Source organism: Oryzias melastigma, linkage group LG8 (assembly GCF_002922805.2).
Source record: "Oryzias melastigma strain HK-1 linkage group LG8, ASM292280v2, whole genome shotgun sequence".
Classification (NCBI taxonomy): domain Eukaryota; kingdom Metazoa; phylum Chordata; class Actinopteri; order Beloniformes; family Adrianichthyidae; genus Oryzias; species Oryzias melastigma.
This window is the reverse complement of record NC_050519.1, coordinates 17,418,293-17,443,723: the sequence shown is the minus strand read 5'-3', so window position 1 is coordinate 17,443,723 and position 25,431 is coordinate 17,418,293. Positions and strand designations below refer to the sequence as shown.

The window sequence follows — 25,431 nt, the reverse complement described above, 5'->3', positions numbered from 1 at the left end:
AATTGCTGTGGCATAACACTGACAACAAAACAGTTTGGTTTTTCTTGCAATCCCACTTCTGACACCAATAGAAAAGCACTCCAGTTCTCTTATTTAACCATTGGCTTCACCTTTGCTTTTAGAAGATGAGCACATCTAGATAACAGAGATAAAAATGTGGTTGAATAATATATAAAACACATTTTCAGAGCAGCAGAAGCTCATTAGAAATTAGCTTTTGGGTTGTGGGTGGGACTGTTGGCGTGGAAGTAAGCCTGGCTAATTTCCCAGCAGGACTTTGTTTACATTCTCTCCCGGTAGTGACAAGCGTCTCACAACCTATGGCTAACGTTAGCGTAGCCTAAAAACGGTGAGTTGTATTGTAGGCAAGGAAAAGGAAAACATACGAGAAACAATTTGTCTGCAAGTGAAGGATTTCGAATGGAGCTGAGAAATCGAGACTCGATCCCATCCACGGCAGTGGTAGCATCATGAGTCTGAGTTTTTTCCAACATCTGCTTTATCTGCTCCTTATCCAACGTGATTTGAATAAATAAATACTCAAAAAAACAATTCAAATATTTACACATATTCTCAATTATGAGAAAAATGGCACAATAACATGTTAAAGACACAATTTTCATTGGAATGGGTCTTTATTGTGCACTTAAATTTTGCCTATTTGTATCCTATGGGATAAACTGAGAACCCTATCCAATTGGCATGTTCAAAACCTGCCTATACAAACCCTCTGTGCATTACTTGCTCCATGTTTTCTGCCCTGTAGTTCGTCATCATTCCACTAGGGGCAGTAGAAGGATGTTTCCTGTTCATTTCAAAATGGCTGCCTCCATGAAATCTAGCACTTTAGATATGAAAAAGTTTAGCCAATTTTCAAAGATTTTTGGTGAGCATAACTGATTTATTGGCATTCATTTTTTAAATAATTACTTGCTGTAACTTGAAATATTGCAAGATTTGTTGATGTTAATTCTTTGTAATGTAGTTACACGGTGTTAAATGTGATAAATATGTTAAATATTCAAATTTGAGACAGTGGGTGTATAAGCTGATTTTATTAACTGGACCTATCAATATTTTTGCATCTTAAACTAAAATCAAAATCACACAATGTATTCATATTATCTATAGCTCATAAAAAACATTTTTTTTATTGTTATTACTTTGATAAAATGGGCTTCAAAGGGTTAAAGTAATGGAATTCCACAGACTTTTTTTTTGCTTCAAAAAGAGAAAGAACAATGGAGACATTCAAACTCAGACATGAAGCAGGAATAGAAGACTTTGGCGGGCTTCTTTGTGTGTCACACTGGGTACAAACAGTAAATAAAGAGGAGCTTGCAACATCAGCACCAGGAAGAGGAGATGGCGCCTTTGAAACTGGGGGAAAATAAAATGAATCCAAAGATGAAAAAAATATAAAGAATGTAGAGAACTTGAAGGAATCCTTTTGAACGAAAATGCAAAAATAATGAGTATTTTCCAAACACGCTGCTTGTTTTCCTTCTTCTTTCAAATATAAATTACACTCAACAGTATTTTTGACATTATTTGGGCTTCATTATACGTTGTTTCACCATATTTTGCAGCTTTCATCTGCCTGCAGTGTTTTTCCTCATCTATTTCAATTTTTCTCCCCTTTCTGTCACTTTCCTGTAAGACGGCTCTCTTTTACCTGTTTGCGCCCCTGTCCAATCTGTTCCTCTCCTCTTCCTGCTATCCCTCTGTCAACTCCTATTCCTGTCTCTCCATGTTTCTTAATCCTCCCTCCTTTCCCTGCGATAATTCCTCTCCAGTTCCCCTCCTCGTCTCTTTTTGCTGTCAACCCCCTCCTTCTCGGTTTTCCCCTTCTCCCTCATTTCCCAGTCCTTTTTTTTATCATCTCCTTCCTGCTTTTCTCTCTCCATTCCTTCCTTCCCTCACTCCGTTTTCCTAAATCAGCTATAATAGACTGCAGTGCCACACATGCTCCAGACGTGCTTTCACAAAGATGCGCCCGAGTGTTAGGCTAGTAATGAAGCCGAGCCACACATACACACACGGTCACTGAAGCGCTCCTGCTCATTACAACCTGCTGCTCTGTCAGCACCAAAGCTTGTATCTGTCAAATACTACAAGCAGGAGGTCACAGAAAAGAAGTTATATAAAAAAAAGATGGAGGTTCAAAGAATCCCAATCTTTTGGGAAAACAACACAAAAATGCTCCACATTAGTGTAGGTGACATCAAATGAAGGAGGGATGAGGGGAGTGAAAGGGAGAGTCAGCTCATTTATGCACAAAAGATATCAGCGCTCTCTCGCTCGCATGTGTGTGTGTGTGTGTGATAAAGATGCCAAGAGGGAGGGGAGGAGTGAGTGAAAGGGAGAGGGGAGGAGTGACTCCAGAGAGGGGAGGAGGGAAGGAAAAAGGAGTGAGATATTGTCAGGCAGTCCTGCCAGAGAGGAGCAACAGCAGCAGAGCGAGCATCTCCACCGGACAGGATACAGACGCTGAATGGAAATACGGGGAATACACGCCGACAGCAGCGCCAGGACGGGACGAGGAGGGCATTTTACTCATTCTGTTTGGAGCTCCCAACAAGCAGAGCACCAGTGAAAACACATACATATGATATATATATAAAACTCCTATACATATATATCAAATTATGCCTGTTTTCAAAGAAGCTGCAGCCGGAGAAGGACTGAATTGACAGGAAAATTGGAAGACTAAATGCAGCGTTTGCTTGTTGCATTTTGAGATTTTTCCTCACTTTGTTTTTTTCCCAAGAGGGTAAACGGGGGGAAAAAATGTGGCAAAAGAAAGAGGACATTTAAAAACTGGCATCTGACTTTAAGGGTTGTCTGCAAAGAGCTTCTGCCGCACACAGTCCTTTTGTTTCCACAGAGGCTTCCTTTGAAAACAGGATATATTTTTTGCCCTCAGTGCCACACTGCCGTTCGCCTGTCGCATCTCCACTAGTCTCTGTCGTCCGTGAGGGGTTGGGCTGGTGCTCCTCCAGCCAGGCTTGAGCCGTAGTGCTCTGCCGAAAGTGCAGAGGGCAATCCACAGGCTCCCTGACCCCACGCTGATATTTCCTCAGCAACGGCAAAAAAAAACTCCTTCTGGGTTTAAGAGGAAAAGGTGAGGTAAGTTAAGGAAGAGGCAGAAAAAGAGGGAAAAAAAACAATTTGATATACAAATCAAGGAATGAGAAACGAATTCCCCGAAAGAACAAGCCGTGTGACCATAATTCCACCACATTTAGCTGTTTTGCAGCTTCTTCTGGGTGTAAAATGGAGCAGATTTAGAAGACTCACTTCCACAACAAAAGCCCTTCCCTCTCTCCTCTCCCTCCTTCTTCTCCCCTCCGTCTGAACACTTGCAGGGAGCAGGCTGAGAGACAGAAAACCCAAGGGGCGTCCTGAGTTTTCCGAGAGACCCTTGAAAAGAAGGAGAGGCGGGGTTTCACTGGAGTGAGAACGGGAGCAACAGGAGCGGTAGCCCCGCACCCTGATGAGCACAAAAAGCCACTGGACTCTAGTGTGTCGCTTAAAAGCTACAGACTGATACTGACAGTGTGTTTTCATCAGGGAACTGGAGCTCTATTTGACTGTGTGTGTATGTGTGTGTGACTAAGTGTGTACATGTGTGAGAGCAAACAAGCCTCAGGTGCAGGAGGGACGCTTTTGGACTGTAATCACCACAGGATTTCAGCTTGAGGAGAGCCAGGAGGACTGTTTTAAAGACATTTTACATCTCTTTTACCAGTTGGGTGTTGGTGGAAAAATTGCAGGGAGCCATTGTTTTTAATTGTAAAGACATCAAGACTTCCCAGCAAGGGGGAGACACACACCTGAGTGGGCCACATTGGAAAAGATGCCTACTGCAAGAATAAAATGGCTTTTTTTGACGAGGAGTACTAAGAGCAGCAGGATGATTCAAGATACAAGTTAAAGTCTGACTAAAGTGGAGGACAATATCTCATTTTGGACACTTTTTCTAAAAACCTGGAATATGGATCCTCTGGAATGATACGTCTTCCACGTGGGGACCTGCATTATCCACTCATCTGCTTCGCCTTTTACTTTCCTTTCTGACACCACTGGGAACCTACACTTGTCCCTCTTGCAGTTCAGCCACTCAGTGGTGGAGCTCATTGCTGGAAATGCCAGAGGCAAGTTCATTCATAGATAGCTCACCATCTTAAATTGGATCCCCTCTAGGAATTGACTGATGGCATTTGTCAGGGTTGACATTTCCCAGGTTTCGGGAAACTATTTGCTTGGCAAGCAGTAAAGTTTAAGGAAAAATCTGGGGGTGTTTGCATGTGAATTATTTTTTTTTACACTTCTCTTAACACTTCACCACTCTGTTTTTGTAACATTGAAAGTTTACAGAAATATACTTCTGTTTCTGTTAAGTTGTGGTCATAAGACTTTAGAGATTCTTTCAATGACATAATTTATATTTATTTGTCTTGTCTTTTGACCCTAAACTGCAGGAGCTTTTGGTCCTTTTGTGAACTTAAGCATCCACACCGAAACACTGCGGTTCGCAGGAGGGAGTTCAAGATGGCGACTGTCCCGCTTTCACTCTTGATAAACTTCTCACTGGCATTATTTCTGGCTTTGACCACTTTGAGCGGACTGAACTTAAGGCTTTCAGGTCAAGCAATGGCGCAAGTAGTGTCCAACAACCAGACAACGCAACCCTCCACCGTCCCTGTAGCAGCAGTGCCAACGCCCACGCCTGAGGCGGAGGACCAAACGGATCCAACGGGCAGGAACCGCTGCTGGGGCTACTATGATGTCATGGGCCAGTGGGACCCTCCTTTCAACTGTAATGCAGGCGTCTACATGTTTTGTTGTGGCTCCTGCTTTTATCGTTTCTGCTGCCAGTTCAAGGTCCAGAGTTTGGACCAGACTTCCTGTTCTAATTATGACACGCCTGTGTGGGCCAACACCGGACGTCCGGCTGCAACCGTAACGGAGGTCCACCAGGAACCAGACCGGGATCGGACCCACATGATTGTGTACATAATCTGTGGAGTGGTGGCCATCATGGTACTGGTTGGAATTTTCACAAAGCTTGGACTAGAGAAGAGTCAAGGAGGACAAACGGACATGACCAACTCCAGGTAAGAACTGAGAATACTGGATGGATGGATGAAAAGATTCTAGATGTATCCAAGTTATTTCACACCCTATACTTGAAAAATATCATTACAACTTCTTGTTGTTTTCCTAAAATTTTGAGCCCACTCATTGATGATAATCTAGTTCAGGGATAGGCAACTCCAAGCCTTGAGCATTCCTGCATGTTTTCCAACACACACCGCTCTGCATTGGCTGGATACACCTGAAGTAATCAGCCATGAGTAGGGCTTGGATGCATGGAAATTGTACAGACACTGCCACCCTCAAGGCCCGGAGTTGCCTACCTCGAATCTAGTAAATGTTCATTAAAGCCCAACTGTTGAGCTATAAAGAGGGTAGCTTTATTGTATGATGCATTGTTGTTTGGTACATTCAAAACAGAAAATGTTCCCATTTGTATGTATGTCCCCATTAATGTGCAATGCTGGGTGGCATTGAGGCCATGACGGGTGTGAAGTCTGTTAGCAGCCACATTGGCTGATGGAAGGAGTCAGAAGAAGAAGCGAGATGAAGCGTGATGAACAGAGTTCAGACAGCATGATGGAGATCTCAAAGAAAGAGGTGCCAACTGATAGCGTGGAAGAAATTTGAGGGAAATTACAGTGCAGGGTTACAGTTTCGTACCGATGGCTGATTGATTGGTGTGACACAACAATGACTGTGGCAATGTGTGGCCTGCGGAGAACAATGACAAGAGTGAGGGTGGTTTTTGGAGGGGTGGAATATTGAGCGGATCTGACTGGAGAGCTGCCAACAGCTAGTACAAAGAGCAAAAGCGTGTTTGCCTGGGTTTGTGTGCAAAAAGAGGGGTTGGAGGAGGCAATGCGTGTTCCTATTAGGTGTTAAGAGTTGACACATCGGGAGTTGTTTTTAAAACCTCTTCATACGTCATTCCCTCAGATTTCCAGTAACAGGAGGAAGAAGATGACGTTCTTAAAACTTGTGGTAAATTTAATCCGTGAAGCTAACAGTCAAGAGTGTTGGTAGGCATAGAGCCAAGACTCACTCAAATGAAATTCGTGTTCTTGAATATGTGTTCCTGCGGTAATTTTTTTCTGATGATAAAGGGCATGTATAAAGAAAAGTATGATTAAAATAACACTTCTGAGCATTTCTTTATTCAAATCGAAAAAAATACAGTTTGAGAAAAATTGTGTTTGTTATGTTGTTAATGCACTGAGGTAGCCATAAAGTCCCACATCTCCTCCTTTCTGAAATATCCACTTGTAGAGGACTAGATCCAAGAATGTCTTCGTTTTCTTTGTCCAAGCTGGTATCTGGCTCAAAACTGTACGACTGGATAGCTCCAATGTTGCTCACCATTTTTGTTGCACCGGTAATGTAGGTTAGGGGTTATAGCCAGAGAGCATTAGAACAGGAATATCTCAGTAACAGGGAAACAAAGAGGAACTACAAATTTCTAATCAACAACTGCCATTCTGCAGAAATTATGTCCCGAAAATGACACTTGCTGAAAGGTGGAGCAGTGGTTAGTGCTCTTGCCTCACAGTAAGAAGGCCCCAGTTCAAGACCTTTCTGTGTGGAGTTTGCATGTTCTCCCCGTGCATGCGTGGGTTTTCCCTGGGGACTCCGGCTTCCTCCCACCGTCCAAAAACATGGTTCATAGGTTAATTGGTTACTCTAAATTGTCTCTAGGTGTGAATGTCAGTGTGTATGGATGTGTGATTGAGACCCTGCGACAGACTGGCGACCTGTCCAGGGTGTACCCTGCATTCGCACATAAGTAGCTGGGATAGGCTCCAACACCCCTGCAACCCTGAAAGGGACAAATGACAAAGAAGATGAATGAATGAAAATGAATAATAATCATAATGTATTATATTAATACTATGCTGTTTTTTTTTTATTTTTTTTATCTAAAATAGGATAATTATAAGCCTCATTTCCAGTGAGCAATCCGGTATGGTACGGTATGATTCAGACTGGTCCGGTGTTTTGAGCGCTTCCATTGTTAAATGTACCTATTAAATAATACTGACCCGTACCTCTTGGAGGCCCCATAGGTTGTAGGGCGGGGCGGAGTAGGTGCAGCCACCCGTTACTCAGCAAAAAGTGATGACGACATTAGAAAGCACTGATATAGCACCTATTTAAGCTAACGCTTCCTACATTTGTAAGCTTTTGAGCTTTTGTGGTTTCCTGAGTTCTCTTTTGGTCTCAAGTCTATATTGAAAATACCTGCAAACAACAGCAAGACCTGGCCTGCGATGGAACTGCAAACATTCCTAGCTGCTGGATGACCTCCACTGTTTTTACTCGTCTAGTCATCGCACTACAATTCCGCAATGTCATGCTAGTTGTCTACAACGAGCATACGCCGGATAAACCGCTTAACTGATGGGAAACGCTTGCCAGAATTAACAGGACCGTATCGTACCACTCCTTCTGTACCAGACTGAACCGCTCAGTACAATCAAGGCTATAACTAAAAGACCACTGGGAACACTTTGGAAATAGCTCCAAAGATGGTTGAAGTGGGTCTTTAATCTCTTAAGCAAATAGTGTAATAACATAAATAAACATCATTGCTAAGCACCATTCTTCTGCAGAGACACAGTTGGTAAATTGTAGGCTCCAGAAAATAAAGCTTAATTTTTGCTTTTCATTGACTGTTTTGTCAATGTTAAACAGTCTCGCCGTCTCCCTCTAACCAAAATTGGACAAAATTGCTGTTTGAAATCACTTTGTAATCCACAAAATGCACATGTCTTTCATTACAATCATCTCTCCGTCCCCCGGCTATCCTCCCTTCTCCAGCACATTCTTCTTTATTCCTTTCTCCATCTGGGTGCTGCAGTGCAAATAGTGTGAAACTAAACAGAATTTATGGCCTATTTACTTTCTGAGTGTTTGAAACTCCCATCCTATCTCAGCATATTGTCGCGTATGCAAACATCAGTTTTAAGAACCTCACGTATGACAGTTGTGTTTCCTGTCCAAGGTGTACAACTGTGTTATGCAAAACAAGGCATGACATTTTATGGCTGTGAAACAATTATCCTAACATAATCATTAAAATGGCATTCATTATAAACATTCCGTTGAAGATTTGTGTGTGTTTTCTATCACAGTGAAGCTTATTTAAAGGTGGTAGTGCTTGTTCAGGTGCTCGCTTTTATGTGGTCAATGTGCTGTTAAATAGCAGTCATTTAAATAATGATGTCATCTATGTTCACACATGCTCCGATACAATCTGCTGTCACCTGGAAGCAGAAAAGTACTTACCTGAATGAACTGCCTCTGGACCAAACATGGGTCATCAAATAGCAGAGAGAAGAGATTCAGAGTTGGGTCTTGAGTTTTCTTAGAGACTTTATTCAGATTCTGGGTCAAATTCTTGAAACTTGAAAAAGTATTTTTGCTTTCAAAAGTCCAACTGAATACGGGCTTGAAACCAACGATGCGCAATCTGACTGTGAGGATTGTGGACTTTGGTTTTTATCAGTTATGTTGTGTTTGGTCCATCAGTTTTGCACATTGTGGCCATTTCTTTAAATAACCAAAATGTGCCACAGAAATAGGCTAGAAACGTTTTTTTTTAACATCCTTGTATTTTTTTCTATTTATGACTGGGCCGGATTGAGCCAGATGTTAAGCAGGTTAATTAAGAACCAAAATGCAGAGTATATATATATATATATATATATATATATATATATATATATATATATATATATATATATAAAAAAAAAAAAAACAGTGGATATAAAACAAACACAATGTTGTATTTTAATTAACCCTAGAGCACTATCGCCGTGTGATTTTCACCCAAGCAAAACTATTTACATTATTTTAAATTTGTAGCATTTTTTGAGTGCCATGAGTCCCTGTAAAGTCTCACATGTCCCAGTAGTGAGTGGACCAAAGCTCAAGTGTACAGTATCACTATTTATTTTTTAAGGAATTCTTTCTTCTCAAATTTCTACTCTTTCAGTAATTTTCAAGCATTTTTTTTAGGGTCTTTCTACGCTTTTTCCCCCCACTTTGTTGCATAAAGCACAGTTTTAAATAAAAGACAACTACTCTAATTTATCATGTGTTCTCATATCTTGATCTGTTTTTTATGAGAAATACTTTTTATTGGGTATTTTATACCCATACTTTTCAAGGTGAAAGTGTTCTAGGGTTAACTTCATAATGTAGGTCTGATCATTTATTATTATTGAGGCACAATATGGACATTCAGCTTGTTAATATCATAGAATCATTGCTGGTATTTTTTCATTTTCTCCTCCTTTTCATCAAAATTTACTGCATTTATCTTTGATAAACAACACTTTAGTCACATGGTCCATGTGTGTACCGCTAGCATACACATGTTGAAACAACAGCAGCACTAGATGGCTCACTTAGATGATAATAAATCCACAAACTACACATTTGTATGTTTTACAATAATCGTAGATGTTTAAATGGCTGTAAAACTCCTCACTTCTTATTTTACAGAAGTTTCTCAGACATACGTGAACAATTTCATTTCTCTCTCTTTTTGGTATTATAAAACGAAAGAATGTGAGAATGTAAATTAGGCAAACTGAACTGATTCTGTACAGGAGACACGGCAGAGATTGATTGACAAGGAGAGCATCCAATCAGGATGCAGATTATGATACACTGTTAAAAAAAGGTGTGCAAAATTGCACTGAAAAAAATCTGTGAAATAGCAGATAACCAAGATATAGCAAAGGACGGCTGTTCTTGTAGATTATCATCTAGCACTTGGCAACCTAGTAGACTAAATGAAAACTGTCAACAAAAACATCCCATTACTTTCATTTCTACGTTCTGCACTTAGTTCTTTACTTTATTTTGGTGCTTCTGTGGTGCACTGCCGATCTGCTTTGTTGTTGTTGTCTTCTTTCGTGCTGCACTCCGCTGCATCAGGCTCCTGCCATCATACTGCTGTCACGAAGCAAAAACGCACAGACAAATGCACCTGATGCACACTGATGCACAGCCCTGAACAAGCCGCTGTTCGCTACAGTTCAAAAGTACAGGGCTGACATGGTTGATAGGAAACTGAAAGAGCTTCCAGCAATGCCAGACTGTTAAAAACTCATGTGTGAGATTGCAGAACTGCTGTGCTCAACACTATTGGAGCTTAAACAGTGAAAAAAAGACATACTAATAGAAGAATTGGTGGAGAATGAATTCAAAGACTAGCTATTTCCACACAGAGCAATAGATTTGAAGGCATATGGACTTTTTTCTTATATTTTGCATCTCTTTGGATATAAATGGTTGTAAGTTAGCATTTTCTTTGATCATACAAAATCATTTTAAGTTATATTTTAAGTCATATGATATTGGTTCTGCTCATTTATCTATTTTAGTTCATGACATATAACCATATTTGCACATGGCAGTTTTACAATTAGCATTTTCAACAGAGCATACGTCTATATATGACTGCGTCTTCAAACCTGATGTTTTCTTTTGTGCCAACTAAACACATATAAAGTCAATAAAGCTTGAAAATGACAAGAAATGGTCGGAAAATGTTTTACCAAATTCAGAAAACTCAACATGTTATTGCCCAATCACAGAAAAATTTGTTTATTTGACATGTCCTAGCTACTGTGTACACATCTTTAGCTATCTTAGAAAGGGTTGATCAGAAGAGGCTTGTAAAAACTACCATATTTTCTGCACCATACCGGATTATAAGCTGCACTGTCAATGAATGGTCTGTTTTTTAATTTATGTTATTTAAGGTGTATTAAGTGGGGCAAAAGAGTCAGAGATAAGTCAGTCAGTTAATCAGTCAGACTTTATTAACTGTGTTCACAGTTACTCTAGAGCTTGTTTGTAACATGCTACATATTAGCCACATTAGAAGCGTTAGCCGTGATAGCATGTTCGCATGACTTGTTACTCCCAACCTTGTTAGTAGTACAGAAAGAAAAAGAAAATAGTCTGACACTACTGCACGTTAGCCATGCTAGCTCCCAGTCATGGACTGTCTATAACACATGTCAGAGTCAAGGCCCGGCAGTCGGATCCATCCCACAGGGTAACAATATCCGCCCCCCCAAATCATTTTCATACTAACAGCCTGATGTTACCCTGTAACATCCCAATGTTGACAGAATATATATTTTACGGACAATAGAATATTGGAAGTTATTTAAGATTTAGGTTTATATATTCTGGAAAATATTGTTTTTATTCATATCTATGTTAAAAATTTTATGTTTTAAAAGTTTTAACAATTTGTTTTTTATAATGTATTCAATAGATGTTTGCCCTGTTCGGCCTGCGACCTACTGTACGTTTTGACCCCCTGTGTGATTTGAGTCTGTCACCCCTGGTCTCCCCCATGTTCTGCTGGACACAGAAAGACAAAACTTCCATAGAGAAATAAACAGCTGTTACTCAGTCATCTGTTTGTCAAAATAACCCTTCTTGCTCTGATTCTTATTTTAACATGTTCTTGATAAACATACTTTCTTTATTATATATTTTCTTTATCACAAGTCTTCCAAGTCATAAACTGGACAATAAGATGCCTCAATAAAAGCATTCAAATGAATGTTCAAACGTTTGATTGACAGCTTAACCGATTGGAGTCAACTATTAGTGGAAGGGGTGTGGCTTTCCAACAAGCTCACTCCCGATTAGCCGGAGTCGTTGCTATAGAAATAATGACTCACTGCTGACTAACGTGGTCTGGTTCCAAAATGGCAAAGTCCATGAGTAAGAAAACTGGCGACCTAGTTGACTTCATTTGTTGGACCAGAGGTAAGGCCTTTTCTTTGGGTGACGTCATAGGTGCTTTGTCCATCTATATATACTGTCAATGCTCCCAACCTTGATAATAACACCTAAAGAAAAACAAAAAACACTCCATGTTAGCCATGTTAGCATATTTACAATAGCACCCAACCAAACCTTTTGACAGATGGAAGTGTACCTCTTAAAACTTAAAAGTGTACCTCTTTGACATCAGTTAAGATACAAATGAATCCATATAAGGCGCTCCGGATGGTAAAAAAAAAAAAAAAAGTGTTTCAAGTGTGTCTTATGGTGCAGAAAATACAGTTTGAGAAATGAAACTTTCGTTGGTTTGGTAAACAGACTTGGAGTCAAAACTTTAAGGAGGAGAACAAAGCTGAGTTTCAGATGCACAGAGGAAGACAAAGAGAACAGAAGGATGAAACTAGGTGACACAGGGGACCGACTCATTTTACAACCCAGTTGCCAACCACAGCTGTTTAATTCACATCCACCAAAGCATGTGTGTGTTTGTGTGGAAGACACAGAGAGATAAAGGTGGCAGAGACACAAGAGCTAACCCATGTACTGACGCGAGCAGTCTGGTGAAGCATGAAGCAGGGAGGGGAAGAAGGACAAAGGAAGAACGTCATTCAGGACAGTAGGTTCCTTTCAGCCAAAAAGGGAACCATATTCATATTCTATTATGTGTTTTCACTCTGATTCAAGTGTGCAACCTTTATTTTAGAGAAAAATACTCAGCGACACACAACGTTACAAAGGTGGGAAGCCAAAAAATGTCTGAGTTAAAATAAATCTGCTTTGTTTAACCACGATTACACAAAGTCAGATTGTGAGTTTCTTGTCTTTGAAAGACACTTTTTAATTCTCTGTAGAAAAAAAAGTCACATTTGACAATTCATTCTTGACCTCCATGAATCTGTCACAGAGGCACCTTCACCCAGCTGTGAGCAGCAAGAGCTGTGCGTGTGCATGAGTTAAGGTGTAAATGTGAGTGCACCTCAAATAAATAAAGAAATCCAGCCTCGCAGCTGTTAGTGTGGTAATACGCAAAAAAACCTTGGGTCAGGCAATCACAACAGGCAGCGGTGCAGTGATGTATAGACACACGAGTCCACACACACACAGATTCCAATTCCGTCACTCCAAAGCCACTATCACGGCTTTTGTTTTGATCGCTCTGCAGGCTTTTGTGCCTCTGATGTCAAAACGGCAGTAAAGTCAAATGTAAAAAGGAATTCAATCCTTTGATAGGAGTCTCACCCGCGGGAAAGCATCAGCCCAATCAAGTTTTTATTAAATTAATGACGGCTCTGCTCATCATTTCATGGAGGGCAGGAACCCTGAAGGTGTGGGGGCAATAAAAGGAGCTGGAGACAATCAAGCAGCGACAGCTAGACATATAAATGTCATGCAAATGAGACCAAGATGTCTACTGGACAAACAGGTAGCAGAGGAGGTGCAACTGTAAGGCACTCAAATGAATTGAAAGCACATTGTACGATACAAAGTCTGTGCAGTATTATGCTGTGAAATACAGCTGATTATCCCACTGGTGCAAAGGAATACAACATCAGACAAAAATAGTGGTGAAATGGAGCACATCGGGTTTGTCATTAACAGGCTTAAAGAAGACATTTTCGTTCCACAGAATGATGCACCCTGGGAGAGGAGCTGCAGCAAAGAGGAGCAAAAAGTCCAATTTAAAAAACCAAGAAAATGTGATCATTATTTAGATCTCTTTGGGTCATGATTTTGTTTCCATGCTTAATGGATAAATAATAGAATGAAAAACAGAAAAGGAAACATTTTATGATTGTCTGGACATTTAGTGGTTTGATTCCAGTTTCAGAGTGAATCACACCACAATGGGAGGAACATTCAAGACAACGAGGAAGAGAAAGACATTCTTGTAAATCATCATGTTGCCCCCATTGACTGTATATGAGAACTGGACTGAGTGATCCCTCCCCCCTGAAGTCATAACAGGAGGTACCTGCTGCCAATAAGCCAAAATCCCATAGACTTCTACTGAGAAATAAACATCGTCATTCTATTTGTGAGAATAACCATTTCATCCTTTTTTTTTTTATATATATATTTTTGCTAGTCTATTTTTTTTCCATAGTTTTACTTTGTGCAAGTTATTCAAGTTATAAACTGACAATCAGATGCCTCTGTAAAAGTATGTAGTGTCACATGTCCACACAAGCTCCCTCCTGGTTGCCGAGAGCGGTTGCCATAGAAACGTTGACTCAGACCGATTCAGACAAATCACTACTTACGTCTTCGTCCAACATGAAGGTGTCCATATTTCAAAAAGACACTGACCAAACTGACTTAATTTGCTTGGAGCCATAAATACGTCTTTTTCTACAGGTGACATCACACTCGCTTGGTCCAGTTCTCATATACAGTCAACCCTCATCCTCATTTTCCAAAATCTACTGTCCAAATTTTCTCAATACCTTCCTCAAGGCTTTTATTTTGAAATTAATACATGGTTAACATCATAGACAATGTATTATATAATGAATAAAGTACTATACTATATTTAAAAATACTCAAAATACAAATGTTACTATTTAATACATCAGTTTCTCATTAAAAGTAAAACAGAAGCAAGGACATCTTAAAAATGTAAGACCTAGTAAAATAATAATAAAAAAAAAAATAATCATAATAAAGTATATTTTAAAAACAGTAAAAAAATTGAAAATAAAGTATCTTGTCTGAAAATGATTTAAATTATTTTTTTTTATATTAAAAATGGTGTAGAGATCCTTTTTTGGTGTAATACTTGGACATTGTAACCCGTTTTGAGCTTCTTAGGCTACCAAGGTAATCATTACAAACCGGAGAACACGTCAAACATCTATACTGTTGCACAAGAAGGCTCACATTCAAACCACATCTTTAGTAACTGTCATTTTCTTTATCAGCACTGGACCACTCATCATAAATTATTTCACTAAAGAGCTGCGTTCAAGGGCACAGACGATTGAATGACCCACTCGGGACATAAACAAGCATTTCCGCCAGCCCTTCTGTGCCTTTATTGTATTGTGTTTTCATCAGCAGCGCTTTCTGTTCTCTTTATTATTCAACTGCAATGAGGCCTTTTATTATAACCCACAAAGAAGCAACGAGAGATCATCTGCTCTGGAGAAAAGTCGGAGGCTAAAGAGATCTCTGAAACATTTGAAGGAGAAACCTCCATCCCCTAAACACGCTGTCAGGACTTACACAACAAGCTAAAGTTATATGCTTCTTCTTTCATTTCTTTCTGTTTATAGTGAATATTTTACCAAAACTGTGACGTGTGTAATTGATACTCCAAGCTTTTCCCACAGTTTGAAAATATGTATTTTAAGAAACACCTCTACATTTTTGTTGATTAAGAGCATTATTCTCTAAGGACTTTGTAAGATCTTCGTAGTTTGTCCTCGGGTACATCACACTTCTCCAGTCTTGATCAGGTAGAATATATATCGCAAAAGAAAGACTTATTCAGTTAAGATACTTAAGACACCAAGGTCCAAACTGGTAAAGTATGTGGCAAACTTGGCATGAAGAGTATTCCTCTCAACGAAAAGGATTTGAAGGGCAAAATTTGTGTAAATGGGTAACTTTTAACACTCCATTATTCTTACCCCAAAATAAAATACATTAACTTCTTGGAAATCACATGCTATGTAATGAACATACATCAATGCACATGCGTCTTTAAATTCACTAATGGCCAAATGTAAGATCCACTGGCACCTTCTGCTAATGGAGAGACTTTGCCCAACCAGTTATGTGCCGGGTCCCTGAGGGAGTACCACTCCAACCCGCAGGAGTGTATATAAAAGGCCCGGGCCAGTCGCGTCAGACCCAGTCGTTCTACCACAGCGCCTGCTGCCGGGTTCGTGGTTCCCGGCCGAGAGATCCAAGCCCACACAAGCAGCAGTGTTCTCCAGGAACACGCACCTCTCAAGCCCTGCCCACGGACCAGGGGACGCCGTTCACTCAGCCGTGGTTAAGCCAACCGAGATTTAGAAACGCCATGCTCCCCCCATGACACGGTTTACAGCAGAGCATGAAACTCTATTGTTGATGCTTTCTGTTTTCCTAATCAAATGTCTTATCTGTTCTAATTATGCATTACTACAACAATAATATGAATGAAAAATCTGTCTCTTCAGAAGGATTTGTTTACTCTTGCTGTGTACTTTTTGAGCTATTAGTACATTAACAGCGTTTTTGAGTGAAGATATAATTTGATGCATAATTGCAAGCTTTGACTGTATATAGAGTGTGAATAAATGTAAAAAGATATACTGTATGTATACATATATATATGTATCGTCGATCCCGTCGATCATTTCGCGGCGCGGGACTTATATTCGCCTCAGAGCGCGCCTGTACCATTGATTATTCATTGGAGCTGGCCGCCTCTGCCGCGCAAATTGCGTTCATTGTGAAAGCACCTTTAGGTCACACTCGCTAACTTCTCCATGATTGTTGATGAAGAAGAAAGTGACCAAAAAACTAAATTTGAATTTAGTCTTTGTAATAAAAAGTTGGATCAGCCTCATACAGAGTACTCTGGATATCTGCCATGAAAGGCAAAAGCCTGTAAAATGGAGTCCACATATATAGTCCTCGAGGCGGGACATGTATGGATTCAGGACTTTGTCAAGACAGAAGAACCCCTCATAGTCTTTAATACCTTAAATGGTCGTCTCCACCAAACCTACATCTTGAATGATAAGTGTCTATGTTCCTGCTCCTACCACCGTGGTAATTTGTGCCTTTGTTTTTCACAGTTCTGATTAGGTCCTTGAAATGAAGGGTTCCTGCATATCCTCTATTTTGTCCAGACTCTGGTTTCTGGTCACTGAAGATGCTGACTCTACCACAAATCCACTTCCTCAGTTTCAGAGTGACCAGAAATCAGAGTCCGGACAAAATACAAGGTATGCAAAACAAAAATAAACCTCCAGCTGTCAATTAATGTGCATCCCAGTATGTTTAGTGGTTGGTAGAGGCTCCGTTCTGTGTCTTCACGTCTTTAAGCTCAGTTCACCTAATCAGGCTTGAGAACAAAACGATCACCAAATGAACGCGACTTTGAGGCTTCAATGGTCCTTGGTACTATTTGGATTTCCTGGTGTTAGTGGATCTTCCCTTTTTTCATCATGATTTCCTAGAAAAACACACAAAGTATTGGCCTATCATCCAGGTTTTGCAGCTGCATGATTCTACCACCACTGTGTTTCACTGTTGGAGCATACATTTCTAATTGTTCACCTTTTTCACAGCTGTGTTAGAGTTAATACACACTGATGTTTAAGCTATTGTGACATCATTTTAATGAAAAGTTTACTTCAACTGACAGAAAAAAATCTTTCATTTTTTAAATCTAATGAAGACATCTGCCATACATCGCTGGCACAAAAAAAAAAAAAAAAAGAAAAACACCTGTTCTTGTTCAGACGTAATTCCCCCTCCTCGTACCTCTCTCAGCTTCCACTTTTCAAATCTATTATTGCGCTTCTTTCTTTCTATCTTCATCTCGTCTTCCTGCCGTCTCCCCTATTCTCTCACGGGGTCTCATGAATAAAACATATGCTCAAAATCAGGCTGAACAATGTGCGTGACAGATGGTCAGGTTTAAGAATAAAATTGCATGAGCTTTGGCAGTATTTGGACAATCCCAGTGGGCACATTATGCACATTATGAAGGAGTGGAATTTGATGAAAGGGAAGGTGAGAACATTTTCAGAGTCATACATCTTGAGGCGTGCTTTCCGAGAAACGCCCATAAAACTTCAAGCACCAATTCAAATGTGCTTTGGAGACACAGAAGGACAACAAATTCAAAGGTTTATTTATGCATCTTTCATGTTTGTGAATCCACCTACTGGTGTGGAAGTGTGTCACTGTGCCATTTTCATTGATATCATTTCCCTTTTAAAGATGGTAACTTCCATCATTTTTTCCACGTTCCCCTATTTCTCTTTTACTTCCTGTTTTTTGTTTGTCTGCTGTCCTCTGTAAAGCTTTTATTTTTTAAAAAAAGTATTTGTGTTATGTTTAAATCTAAGACAAAATATCATGACACAACCCTTCATTTTATGCTTTTCAGAAAAGACATAACACAGCTAAGGTAAATGGAGTGCGATCACTCCATAATGAGAGGTTTATTTTAGAATTTGGCTGTGGGCCTTTAACGGCAGTCAGTGTCATTTTTGACTTTGTAATTTGGAGGCTCTGTAGGAGTTCCTCTGTGGGAGGCAACTGTTGTTAAAGGAAGTAAACACAAGCCATAAACCTACGCCGCTGCTCTATATGAAGTGAGGAAAAGAAAAAAAAAAGGGAACAAAGGAAATGAGAGTATAACAATTAGATATAATCTTAAATCCTGCTGGTCTCCACGGGGTACTAAACTAACTAAAAAGCTCAGTGGACCAAGAAAACAAACATCTGGCACTTTTACTTTTATATGTTCCTCTTCTGCCTGTCAGAAAAAAACCCTCAAAAGTAAAGAGAAAAAAGTTAAGTGTAGTAAAATTTGCATTAGCAGGTTCCAGTCAATTCAATTGTCAGCAATTATTTATGAAAAAAACATGATGTCTTTGTAGTTTGATGGTGGATGTAAATGACCAACCTAAAAATGTTGAAAGTTCCAAAAATGTAAACCTATGCAGCCGCTTCCAATGAGAAATCAATGTAAATTTGATTCAAGTAGCTACGCACGTTTTTACGACATATGCAGACAGTATGTACAAAATGGAACGCCATTGAACAGGCATTGAAACTTTGGCCAATCAGGGACTCAGATTTGGTAGTGATATATGAATGGCTTCCCTTTTAAAGGGTCTAAATCAAAGAAAATAAACTTTTTTTGAGCTTTGAAGTGTTTTATAATGTTACTTCTTCATGTATGAAGAAAATAATAAAAGTTGTAGTTTCATTTGAAAATGTGGTAAAGGGATTTTTTTTTTTCTAATAGGGAAAGGACTATGTTGCTAAATTTTGTCAGTCATTCATGCCATTGAACATCATCAATCTCCCTCCGTTCTGGTCTTGGGTGACAAGCATCTACAAGCTCAGTTATAGATTTTAGCACAGAGGCAAAATAAAAGAAACAGATATTTAGAAACTGTTAATTTGACAGCAATGTCTTATATGTAGCAGTAGAAGGCGCAATTCTTGCACTATTTACAAATTAATCTTTATAAATAATAAATATATAAATATACCACAAGATCAATAATTTTCCAAGCATTAATTTGAGCCATATTTTATAAAAAAAATCGGTTAAGAAATTAGAGAATTAGCCTAATTTTTGTGGTTGATGTCTGCCTGTCCTCCATTCTGCTGCCACGACTCAATGCATGTATATGTCTGCACCTCTCTGTGTATAGCAGCAAATAGGCAAGGGCCAATCCAGTAATATATATCAATGTTAACAGTACATGTCTAAAAATCTAGATGTATAATTTTACATTCACAAGGTTTTTCAAATCATTTATCAACACTTTGTAAATGAGCTTACATTTTAAAGAACCACCTCTGAATAAATGTTTTGTAAATAATATAATGTCTGATTTTAGATTTTTAATTGTTAATGAATAAACTTTTAACACACCATTAATAAACATGTTATAGTAATGGTCAATAACAACACATAGAAGCTACTTGCTAATGCTTAATAAAGTAGGAGTGTGGCTTTATAAATTATTAATTAAGTGTTAACTCATGCTCAAGTAATGCCTAACTTATGCTACAAAGGGAGTAGCTATTATGAGGTGTTACCAGAATATTTTTGATTTGTGTCTGGTAATTAAATGACACAAGTTTTTCATATATCGGAAGAGAGCTGTAAAAAAAAAAAAATCCAGAAGGTTCTGTGATTTTTTTTCCTTAGAAATATTTGCCTGTTTTCACATAGAAGTCAATAATTCATTAAAAATGTAACATATCTTTTCATAGATTCAACTTAAATTCCTGTACAAGGAAAGGGTCCATATATATTTGCAGACAACAGTCCTAAAAAAACGTTTATGCTTGAATAAGGTTTTGACTTGTTGCATCCTTAGGAATATTCTTGTTTATATCTCAAGGATATAATGCATAAATGGGCATCGACAGTCCATTGAAATTCTGTAAGTACTTTTGGCCAGAAAAATTACCTCTGATGTGATTTAATCACATTTTTGTTATTTTGCTAGTTAGAGCTCATAAACCCTGAAAAAATGTTCATCTTAGAGTTTAGATTTCTTAACATTTTATTTAGAAATCTCCTAGAAACTAATAGTAATCGTCTTTAAACTGTCAGAAAATATGCTAAAGCCTCCTTCGACACTCCTCGTTAATGCAAATGATGTTTACATATTAAAATATTCTGATTAAAGTTAAAGTTTGCCACCTTTTATGACCGCGTTCTGGAGAAGAGGATGGAGCGGTCGCTCTTAAGTGGTTGTAATTATTTCAGATGAGCTCCTTCAGGATGAGATCAGAAAATTGATGCCTGTTCGGTTGCAGTGAGTTGCTGCATTTAAGCCAAAATAAAGAACTGCATCTTATGCTTGAGTGGATAATAATAGGGGGTTGAAGTCACATGGTATTAGATCTGCGTGTTTGAAGAACTATGATCAGCAATCATAATACTATTGTGTAACACGACGCAAAAGGCGTGTGCTTAGGCGAAATAGCAGTAGACCTACAACTGAACCCTGAGGGACTCCACATGTGACGGTAATCCTGTTGGATTTGTGATCACCACTGGAAGCAACACAACCCCCTGCCTTTGAGATGCAATCTGACTTGACTGTAGACTGTGCATCCTAATCCCACCCACTTTTCCGGCCTGTCAGGAAGGATTTTATGGTCCAGAGTGTTGGAGCTGCACAAAAAATCCAGCAGCACAGAAACCCCCTTTTGCCACCGCATCTGTCAGCACAGTTAATTAAACATCAGTTTTTCCGCATTTTAGATGAATTTTCGGTGTTGTCACACTGGTCATACAGTCAGCAGTCACATGAACAGGTTGTGACGCTTCATGCGATCTAGTTTTTCTATTTAGGAGTCTGGATCCATAGAAGTGTTTTCGAGGTTTTTCGGAGCGTGTGACTGTCTCTCCAACACGGACTCTGTTTTCACTTCAATGATCCAGCTAATGATCTGCTCCCTTGTAGACTAATGCTGTTTTCAAGTATCCCTGACAGTAAATCAACTGCTTACATGAAGCTCCGCCTGTATATCTGTCTATCTAGTCTTCCATTTTTATTCATGACCATCTCGCCGTTTTAAGCCGAGATCCGTCTCCTCATTTCCTTTCAATTTGCCCTTTAACCTCATTTTCCCCCCTCATATCCTCCTGTCAAAAGGAGGAAAAAAAACAGAAATATTTTTTTTCATCTTATCTTCTTTTCAACAAAAACTTGACTTTTTTGATACATTTTCTACTTTCAACATTTTAATAGCATCCAGATAAGAGGACAAATTCTCGTCCTCATTACTGACATCATATATTTTATTAAACTCACATTAGTTTCAAACTTCAAGTGAAATAAACATCTAAAACTGGTTTGCATAAAATATATGCTGAGTGTATTGAGCTTTTTTTTGCACACAATTTCAAAGCTCATGATTTATCCACTGTTTGCAAAAAGCTGCTTTTTTTTCTTTTTGCACGTCAATCGCTGACATGCAAAAGAGCATCAAACAGAACTTTATTATTTTTGCAAATAAAATTTTAATGAAGTTTATTTAGTCCAAAGGAAAAGCTGGCAGGGCCTCCAGCTGATGCTGGTATAGACGCGAAGGAATGGAAGAAAAAACAAAACATATAAACTCCTTTTTCAGGTTCACAACTTAAGTTCTTCCAAGTATCTGGCTCAAGAAAGATCAATGTATTTTTTTTCCACAATTAAGGAGTCTCAAAAGAAAGAATTCTATAAAACGAAGTAATATTGTTATAGTTCATAGTGAGAAGTTTTAAACCGAAACATCATTTACTGCAGTAAATAGTTAAATTAAACAAACAGGAAGTTCACGAGTTCTTCCAAATATCCAGAAATTAATTGATACATGTGTGATTTCTCATTTTGAACATACATGGAGCGACTATGTCAGACCTTAGCATAGGTAAAAAATCACATTTATTTATTCAGTGTATATGAATAAATAACTTCCTGATTGAAACACATTAAAAAAGGTAACTAAAGTGAGAATAGTTTGTAACCTCCCTGTTTTACTTTAAGAATATACATGTTTAGATTGAAAAACTTTTTCTAATTTAAAGTTGAGTTTCTATTGACTATGAAATTGCACACATTGGATTTCAATTCGGCAGATGGAAACACAACAACTGCGAAAAAACTCCCATTTATCCTAAACTAAGTTTTTGAGCTTTGAGGAGGTGGTTTTTGAGGTGTATTGAAATGGACATAATTCCTAGAACTGCAATGGAAACACTTTTTTTCAAATTAAATGTGCTTTGTGGTAGAACCTGACTACCTTACCGTCACACAGTTCATCAAAAATTGAGCGTGTCATGAAGAATTGTTGGATCCACAGCTCCTCTGTATAACCACCAACCACAATTTACCAAAATCTCTTCATCCGTAGCCACTCCCACATACCTCACCGCTCCATGACCTGAATAAGACGCCGCCGTCTCCTTTGATAGATGATGATGAGCGGTAATGCTGTGGCAGAAATTTGAATGTATCTGCTGTAAATCCAATAATTGTTCACATCTGTCGCCATGTTTTTGATTGACTTCCTGACTCGTGAGTTGGTTTGTATTTATTTGCATAATTATGACTTAATGGAAAGAGAGTAATTGCAAAATTGTGTTTATTTTTCTTGTGTTACACCTTTTTGTGTAACATGTAGGGGAGAATGGTTGGTTGTCACAATGACGTAATGTTTACAACACGGTAAAAACAGTAAGTTCAGCAGAAAATAGGTTTTATTTTAAAAAATGTACCGGATGCACTTTACGCTCACTGGCGTGATTTTTGTTAATAGTCCCAACTTACCAAAAAAGTGCTCCGGCTTGACTCTGGTGTCTGGCAAAAAATTTGAAGACAACAAAACGGATATGGAGCGCCACAAAGGGTGGACCAGACAGGATGCAGTTCTGCAGTAACTTTTCCAAGTTACGTAAGTTACCGGATGCAGTGTCAGTAAGTGTGGATACAGGGTGTCTGTGGATAAAAAATAGGAAAACTTGTACCCAGATTGTTCACAGGAACTTTTACGATCGCAGACTACCAGGGAGCCCATAAGGCAAAAGTGTTCATGCACATATTTATCAACGGGTATGCTGCGGGAATCAGGTTGTAGTGAACACTCAGGCAACACATAAAGGTAGGTAAAGGGGGAAATTATCCTTTTTTTTACTCCCCCATGCCCCTCTCTCTCACACACACTAATCATGTGCACTGTGTAAGGGTGCTGCTCAAGTAAAAGACAAGAAAATGAAGAACCACAGAATAGTTTGTATGGGTCATCCTACAGGCGCTTAACGTGCACACCCTGTGCATGCAGCATTTGAGTGTGGGCAGTAAGGAGCCAATGCACGCACCTATACCAACGACAAGAGCAGTGGTGTCTAAATCCAGGCCTCAAGGACCGGCTTCCTGCTGGTTTTCCAGAAACCCTACCTTATCTGCTGTGGTTACCTGGATCAGGTGTGCTTGGCCAATAAGGAGCTTCAATGGTAGATTGGTTGGAAAACATGCAGGACGCCGGCCCTCAATGCCTGGATTCTAACAGCCCTGGACTAGAGTCTAGTGTAAGGACACCATAACAACAGTGGCACCCGTATGTCATGAGTACCTGCAACTATACTTCACGATACATTTATCAAACCCATGACAATCAAACGCTCCATTTCCATTTCAAGGTGGCCACATGAACATCCAAAGCCTCCCCTATGATGGCGCCACACCCAAAAACCAGGGCAACCGTACGGGACAACCCTCTTACAGGTGCTAGAGGCATTAGGTAACTCCTTGAAAAAACTTTACATCAAAGAAGATTTTTGAACCCAGTCATAATCTACAATTGATCAATCCATGAAATCAGCAGTGGGTAGCGACAGAAGTCAATGGTGAAAGTTAGAAAGGACCAGTTACACAGTTTAAGTACGGCACAAATATTTAGTTTGGTGAGGCAAAAATACCTAGAAATGTATATCATAAAAAATAGGAAAAAAATGTATTTTTTCAATTGCAGAAAAGTGACACACGAGAAACTACATTGCAAAACCAGTTCTGTGCCTCTGGCTGTGGTCCTTCGTAACTGTTACACATTCTGTCGTGACTTAAGACTTCTCGTTGATGTTTTTGTCGTTGCTATCTCTATAGGATTGCTACAGAATGAAAACAGGATTAGGAAATCAAGTCTCACAGCATAAAATCTTAGACTACTTGTCATTCATGCAGGGTCTCATCTTCCTTCGCTATTCATTTTATTGTTTTATGATGCATGTCAGAGATAACCTGCCCTCCTCCCATCTTTTTTGCCTCCTCCTCCTTGTTGCGGCTCATTAAATATCTCTTTGCCCTCATTTCCATACAGGAACAAGAAACCTGTGGGTCTGTGTCTTCCAGATTTTACCCTCTGTTCCTTCCCCCGTAAAAACAAAAACTAATTATTGCTAAGGAGTTGTTGTGACGCTCCTGCGTTGTGCGGGAACAGAAAGAGTGCATGGCAGATGAGAATCAGGATGATGCAGAGAGGAGGATTTCACATTTTCTTGTTGCTCTCATCTTTCATGCCATGCAGTCTTCTTGTTTCTGTTCTGTTTGCTTTTCATATTCCTACTCTTTTGCTTGTCGCATTCCCTACTCACAGTTTCTGCCTCGTTTCTGTTCCCCGTCGAGCCTTACGTCTGTGTTGTTGCTTGTTCTCCCACACAGCTTGATTCCTCTCCCCCGACTGCAGTTCTTTTTGGATTATGGAGACACAAATATGGAATAATGGAAGCAAAAGTTTACCAAGGAAAAAAGGGTCCTGAATAATATATAATGAGGTTTTGTTATTCATTTAAAGAGGAAATACAGTTGGCTTATTTCTGAATCATTTGTTTCCACTAATAGTCTTAAAATGTAGGACAATTTTCATCAACATTTTCGGAATTATAAAGACCCATTCTGATTAAAATGATGCTTTGAGCATGCTCTTGTAACATTTTTCCTATGATGGAGGAAAATTTACTTTGAAATGTAATTTCTGAGCATTTCTTATTCAAATCAATCAGAATCAGATGGAAAAATGCTGTTTGAAAAAGCTCCCTGCTCCGCTCCACCCTGCAACGGGGAGGGGAAGAGGGGCCGGGGTTGCTCCACAAAGCTCAGAGGCAAAAATCTAAGGAGTTCCTACCCCTCTGCAGAGACTATGTTTTTAGAAAACAACACAGGTTTTTGGATTTTGCATTTTCTGTGCATTAAACACAGAAAAAAGAGAAATATTGGATCAATTAACAAAAGTTTTGTCATTTGCTCTTAAAATATTAGTTTTCATCAAATT

The 25,431-nt window shown here is 39.1% G+C and overlaps 1 protein-coding gene across 1 annotated transcript in view; it reads left to right on the top strand.

Annotated features, from left to right (window-relative positions):
* The first annotated feature begins 3,098 nt into the window (after positions 1-3,098).
* LOC112146530 (protein shisa-8) overlaps positions 3,099-25,431 on the top strand; it is a 123,639-nt gene continuing 101,306 nt past the window's right edge. The window contains exons 1-2 of the mRNA XM_024272399.2: positions 3,099-4,157; positions 4,485-5,120. Of these exons, the coding sequence (XP_024128167.1) occupies positions 4,555-5,120 (566 nt within the window). The 5' untranslated portion in view covers positions 3,099-4,157; positions 4,485-4,554. The remainder of the gene's footprint in view (positions 4,158-4,484; positions 5,121-25,431) is intronic.